The sequence below is a fragment of the Mesitornis unicolor genome, unplaced genomic scaffold (genome assembly GCF_000695765.1).
Source record: "Mesitornis unicolor isolate BGI_N332 unplaced genomic scaffold, ASM69576v1 scaffold20949, whole genome shotgun sequence".
Taxonomy (NCBI): domain Eukaryota; kingdom Metazoa; phylum Chordata; class Aves; order Mesitornithiformes; family Mesitornithidae; genus Mesitornis; species Mesitornis unicolor.
In genome coordinates, this window is record NW_010208203.1 from 13,568 (window position 1) to 20,467 (window position 6,900).

The window sequence follows — 6,900 nt, forward strand, 5'->3', positions numbered from 1 at the left end:
CGGGGTTGGGAACAAAGGGGAAATGGAAGGGGAGTGGATGGGGTGAGCCCCTGCCTTGTCCAGCAGCCAGGGTCCTTCCAAGGGCTTTGGAAGCTCTGCCCAGGGCCGTAGCCCTGTCCCTGAGGGTTACCGGGGGAGGCTGCGCGTCCTTATTTACTGGGCTCGTTTTCTTCCCTGTCCTCCACGCTGGCATTAACGACTGGGCAGGACACGCTGACGGCCTCAGAGCACCCACACTGCTCGCTGGGCTCGTGCAGCTCTGGCTCACACAACTGCAGTTTAAACGTATCTACCAGGAGTGCCTCTTTTCTGCCAGCAGCAGCGCCACAATGTTCTGTCCAGGCCTGCATGGCAAGGCATAACCTGGGGACGGATTTTCCTGCTAGTCTGAACTGGGAGGACTTTTAGAGAACTCAGTCTTTCTGAGAACCGCAGATGAACGCTGATTTTGCTGTACAGATTCTAACCTAGCACTGAATTTCCTTGGAAGGAAACTTCCTTTGTAGACCGCTCTGATCCACAAGCAAGCATGGTAACCACAACCAAATTAATAGCAAATCTCTCGTAAAACCACGAAAGGGAGAAAAAGGAAGAGCTTATGGCATGGAGTGGGAGTTTGGAGCCATCAGAGGGGTGCAGCTACAGGTCACGGTCGACACCTCCAGCGCATCGCTCTGGAGACACCTCCACGGTACCCAACGCCCAAGCAGCACCGCTATGGGCACGGGGGATGTGTGACACGGAGCAGGGGCAGAAACACTCAGATCTCTTCCTCCACGAAGCAAAGGCAGAGCATTTGAGCAGAGCATGGCTGGATTTCTCCAGAGCAGGGCGAGGAGCTGCCCGCCGTTGGTGCCGGCGCGGCTCTGAAGCGCACCGCGGTGGCTGAGCCCTTACCTGCTCCAGCTCCTGCTCCGCATACTTCTGCCGGCTCAGCTCGTTCTCGGTGCCCTCGCGCAGCTCGCGCAGCCGGTGCGCCTCCTGCTTGGCGATGCTGATCTCGTCCTGCAGCTTCTTCTCCAGGTGCACCTTCTCCACCTCCACGGAGCGATGCTCCTCCTGCGCCTTCTGCAGCCTGCAACACAAGAGAGCGGGCGCCCGGTGCTGCCATCCAGACCCACCCTGTGCCGGTGTCAACAGAGATCTGTGCTGGCAAAGGCACGGACAAAGTTCGCAGCGCCCGGGAGGAAATTAACCTGTCAAGAGTCTCAACTTTACCTCATTTATTAAACGCTCAGCATGTACTTTTTTGATTTTCCAAAGCATTTAGTAAGCCCTGAAGTAATTTGAATTCTCAGTGATTTTACAAAAATTAAGAGCTTTGCCTTGACTAAAACAAAGAGGAGAGGAAGATGTGCCTGAGCAGAGGGGATGTCTCCGTGTTCCACTTCAAGAGCCTTCACATTCAGACATGTCCTAACCTTGCCTGGACGTTACTATTTTTCCTCACGACAGAAGTAGATCAGTAGAATTTTATATGGGAAAATAAAAGTAATGACAGGTTACGTGACTTGTGTCAGTTCAGGGAGGTTCAACCGTTCGGGCTGGGAAGCCCTTGGAAGGACGCAGCCCTTGGCCATCGTCAGATGTTTTGGGGTCTCTACGGTGTTTGCATTTCCAGTGCAAACCCTCACAGACCTTGAAACCAAATCAACACCAAGAATGAACCCAGCCCACGCGGGACCGCGCTGTCCCAACAAGGGGGGGCAAAGTCCCGGTTGCTGCCACCCAAACCACCTCTACGCCTGTCCAAGGTACAGCCCCAGCGCTGTGTGCTTCAGAGACACAGCGACTGCCGAGGAAACGGGGAAATCTTCAGTTGAAATGAGATCACAGAATCACTGAGGTTGGAAGAGACCTCTCAGATCATCAGGTCCAGCCGCCAACCCACCGCCACCACGGCCACCACACCACGACCCCAGGTGCCACGCGTGATGAAGACGTTCACTTCATGATGACGGCTCTGAAAAGCCGCGTTGTCCTGCCATGAAAGAAATGAGAGCACTGCAGGGCTTCTTCCTCTGCGAGACCCAGCCAATGATCCAGACGAAATACGGTATTTTGTTTAAAATTATGGCAACGATTCAACCTTGAACCAAACCTCTGAGGAACGCGGTACATCCATCGTTGGGTAACTCCAAATCCAGGCGTGATGAGTTTCCAGGAATGCACTTCAGCTCCTGGACTGAACACAGGGACTCGCGGTGGCTCCGAACCCGGCTGCATCGATCGAACAGCGCCGCCTTCTAAACATGAACTTCTCCTTCAAAAGCCTCAGTCACCACCGTTTGAGATAAACCAATTAAAGCTGCACAAACCCAGACTATGTGAGCAGAGGCAGAGGCAACGCTGTTTTAACCCAGACCAAACGGAGGAAACTGCTGTTCCCACCCAAACCAAGCCCTTCTCCCTGCGCACACGTCCTGCCCTGCTTGGGCAGCTTCTACGGATCGAGGGGATCCTGGATAAAGCGCTCACCTACAGCAAAGCTACGTCTGTGAGGTTAGCAAGGCGTTCAGATTAGGTATAATCCAATATATATATGGCAGGGGTTGGACTGGATGAGCTTTAAGGTCCAACCCAAACCCCTCTGATCCTATGATCAGCTAAACCAGCACAACCAGTGGCAGCTTGGAGCTGGTAGATTTCAGTGACCAAGTAAAATAATCAGTACGGTGAAAAGAGAAACAAAACCAACTCATCCTAAACCCCCAAATGGACAAATCGTCACCAGGAAAACGTATTCCAGTGACATAAAACCTTCTCCAATGTCCAAACTGGAGAGCAAACCAGCAGAGCGATGTGTGAGGAGCCAGACGAGGGCACAGCGAGGTCGGCTCCAGGCAGGCTGTACCTGTCCCAAATGACAAATCCTGGGCTCCCCAAGCGGCTCCCGCTCATCCCGGACCAGGAAAGGGAAAAACTGATCCTCTGTCACTACAGCACATGCAGAGGCGCCCATCTTCCGGGTTTTTGGGAGGAGGAGATGGAGCATGGACCGGCGCAGACTCGCAGCAGGGACCCGTTGCTGCTTTTTGGGTCGAGAGCGAAGCCAAGGACTCCTCTGCTCGGGCTGCTCCTCAGCACGCAGATGGACACGGGCCGGGCTCCCATCACCCGTGGTGTTGGCTCTCTTCTTGGGAAAGGCCCATTTGCAATTTACAGCTCTGCTGAGAAACCCCAGTGTTTTCCTTCCCAACGCGAAGAGACTCTTGCCAAGACATTCCAAGTTTTTAGACAAACCCACGCCCTCTGCCCCGCGCACCAGCGCTAAAGCTCTTCCATGCTAGGGCCGGAAGACTCCCAACCCACCAGAGTATCTCTGCTAAAGGGGAAATTCCCCTGTGCAGTGACACAGAACAGGAATTTCACCCACAAGACAACTCTCAAAGGCACTCTAACATCCAATTTTCCCTTGCTGCCATTTTCTCCTGACAGCAGATCCTGTATTTTTATTACAATGGTTGTGGGCAAAACCAGGTTGTGTGTGCGCTCCCATTCAAACCCAGCCGACTCGGCCACACTGGTTTCACAAACAAGCGCCTTCAGAGCCGCACTCGTAAGGAGGGCAAGAAACTGAGACACAAGTGGGGGCTTCACAATTCAGGAGCAGATCTTCAACACAATCAGCAGATCTTCAGTACACATCTCCATCATCAGTAGGATGTGCTAAGATGTGGCCTTTTTTATCTTGAGAGGTCATTTAATTGACTGGAAAGCATCCTTGTTGAAGGATGTTCTCAAAAGGTACTGAAGATGAACAAAAGGTGGGGCTTTGTATCAAATCTTCCCAACTCTTTAAGAGTTGTTCATCAAGTAACAATGCTGGGAGGCACCGCGTCCCTTCTGGAGGTCCGTTCAGCATTGCACCTCAATGAGCCAGGACGGGAGGGAACCTCAGGCGCTAGAAAAGAAGTTTCTGAGCAGAACGTCAGAACAAGTCCAGGGAATGCGCTGCTGGCAGCTTTGCCTCTTGTACAGTGGCCAGGAACCACAGCTGAACATCGCTGGGGCTCAAGGATGAAGAAACAAAGGCATATTCCTCCCCCAGAGGAGAATTAGACCAGTCCTCTGCCCCCCAAGGGCCACCCCAACCTCCTGAGCTGCAGCTCCGTGCCCTCTGCAGAGGACAACCCGCACACCCTGCACGAACACCGCAAGCTGCTTGGGGTTAAGACTCGAGCTATGCTTAGCAGACGTGGTTTTGGGTTTCTTCCTGCCCGGCTTTAGAGCATTAGCTGAACTTCCTGGGCACATCTCCTTGTTTACGTGGCTCTGCCCTCGGCAGCAGGTCCCAAGGTCGTTCCCCACACGGCACATTTGGTGTGACCTGCACCCAGCAGAGACCTCCCGCCCTGGATGCGGCTCTGCTGCTGCAGGAGATGGAGACTGGGAAGGAATTGTGTTCGTTGGGGTATTTCCAACCTGGAGTGTAAAATTACACTGGGAAAGCAGCTGTGGACCAGAGCGGCTCCGTGGAAGGCAGAGGGGAAACGTGGGTGCCCCCTCCCTGGGCTGGTGGAGGTGTCCCTGCCCATGGGGGTTGGGCTGGGGGGTTTGGGGTCCCTTCAACCCCAACCCTGCTGTGGTCCTGTGATCCCATGAAATCTAAATGAGGAATAACCTCGCAGGAAAGATCGACAGCCAAACGCTCCAGCCGGGCGGACGCACAGAACCTACCGTTCTTGAAGGTCATGGAGCGACTGCTCAGCTCTGTGGAGCCCCTCGAGGTCTTTCATCATCTTCTTCATGTGCTCCTTTGAGTAGCGATTCTGGATGTAGGCGAACCAGCAGCCCCCCACGCCGATGACGATGGACACCACCAGCATGAAGTCCTTCAGGTGGTTGTGGCGAGTCACTGGAAGAGAACAGAGACACCACTGAATCCAGGAGGAAACTACGGTTAACTGCGCAACGCCGCACCCGCACCGGGGCTTCAGACCACGTCAGAAGGATCAGCGGCCCGGGTTTCCCAACGGGAGAAGATGAGCTACGCTGATATTTAGGGAGGGGAGAGAAGCTCGACAACATTTATTCAATTTAAATTGGGAAGCCAAAAGAAAAAGAAGGTCTGGAAGGAAGGAAGGCGAAACCCCAAATCTTGTAGATGTGCCTGGCAATCCAGGGTACAGGGACACCCGGAACAGCTGTGCTCTTTTGGGCCAACACAACCAACGTGGAACGTGAAGATGTCACAAGAAAACAGCTTCATTGGAAAAAAGCTCACAGAGACGGGGCAGATCGAGCGTGAAACTTTCAAGCTGCAAACCTTTCCCTCAGCACCACAGCTCGATGTGGAAACGCGCTTTCTCCAATGGTGAGCAAAACACAGTTGCTTAAAAAAACAAGTCCGGATGCACGTGAGGGAACAAAAATAAGTGAGTGGGGGTTTAAGCGTGAAACAAAACCCAAAGACACGCGACAGGCGGAATTTTTCACTGTTTGCTATTTAGCAAAACCTCAAACAAGAGTGTGCTGAGGAAGCCGGAGATGTGCAATAGCAGCTCGGTCAAGACACCGCAGCGCACGCTCAGTGTCCGCCGGTTTGGAACCGCAGGAGGGGAGATTCACACCGGGTACGGGGAAGAAATCGCTCACGATGAGCGCTGAGACACTGCACGGGCTGCCCAGAGAGGAACGCGGCGGCTGCGGTGCTCGGTGCAAGGAGTTTCCCCAAAAAGCCTTTAAAGACTTTAAAAACTTGTTGACTATAGCAGATTTAGAGTGGATCTGCACCAACAACATCTTGACATCACCTGAATAATATTACTGCCCCCCCAGCTACATAACGTGGATCAGAGAGCACCCCCAGGGCCTCACATTCATCTTTGCTACTGTCAAATATAATTGGCAAACATTATTTGTTGGGGGAAAAAAAATCCTTTCATCAAAATGACAGGCACGTAGCAAATGCAGGGCTTTGTCTCCTCTTCCTTTGAATCTGGGCGAGTGTTTGAAGGCTTGGCTGATACATTAAGATCTGTGCTTTATAACGCTTGGGTCTAAGCACCAGCTCTGCACAACGCGCTCCTCCACCACCAACCGGCCTTTTCCATCCGAAATCTGTGCTCCTCACACCACAGCCACGTTCAGGCTCAAACACCACGGCTGAAGCGGGGCATCCTCAGCTGCGGTCAAACCCCCACAGGCAGCAAAGAGAGAATGAAGGGCACGAGGGCGCCGCGCGTCCTTCGCGCGGGGAGGATGGAGGCACGACCGCTGCTCCCCGACAACCCACGAACTGGGCTCCGCACCCCGCTGCACCCAGCGCCCGCGTCCTCGCGGTTCTGCGAGGAATCCTGAGACGGGAAACGCGAAGGGAGCGCAGAGCAGCGCGAGGACCCCATCTCTGCCCCAGGGAACCCCAGAACCAGGTAGAGCGCAAGAGGAATGGAGCCTTCCCCTGGTGAGGGCTAAGGGCGGTTCTCAGGGTGCCGAGCGGTAACTGGGGTCAGGTCTTGTCAAAACCTCTACGGAGAAGTGAAGAAAAAATCACTTCCATCATGTGGAGGGACGGGGACTTTCCCAGCCGAGGCAGGACCGATATCCGATGCACCCCCGTCTCTTGCTGCCCCAGTGGCACAGCTCTGGGGACACCGGGCACTTGCTTTGGCTCATCCCCATGAATCTCCGCTTCGATCGAGGTGCGAGACGCGGACACTGAAGGGTATTGCTGCTGTGCAAACCATGACAAATCGAAGAGGAAACAGCGGTAACGGGGGACGCTGACGTGTTTTAATTGGGAGAATTCAATACGATCCAGTGTTTGGGGGAAGATGGGCTGGAAAGATGTTTCTACATCCTCACACATCTCCAGTGAATGAGGTACCTGGGGTTTCTTGGCAAAGGGAGAACGAGAGCGGGGTCAGTAAGAATACTTGCATCAAGCTGGAAGGAAGT

General features: G+C 53.8%; 1 protein-coding gene across 1 annotated transcript in view; it reads right to left on the reverse strand.

The window, feature by feature from the left end:
• STIM1 (stromal interaction molecule 1) overlaps positions 1-6,299 on the reverse strand; it is a gene marked incomplete at both ends in the record, with an annotated part of 17,805 nt that extends 11,506 nt beyond the window's left edge. Inside the window, 3 exons of the mRNA XM_010192417.1 lie at positions 898-1,075; positions 4,681-4,858; positions 6,239-6,299. Coding sequence (XP_010190719.1) covers positions 898-1,075; positions 4,681-4,858; positions 6,239-6,299 — 417 coding nt within the window. The remainder of the gene's footprint in view (positions 1-897; positions 1,076-4,680; positions 4,859-6,238) is intronic.
• Between the last annotated feature and the right edge of the window lie 601 nt (positions 6,300-6,900).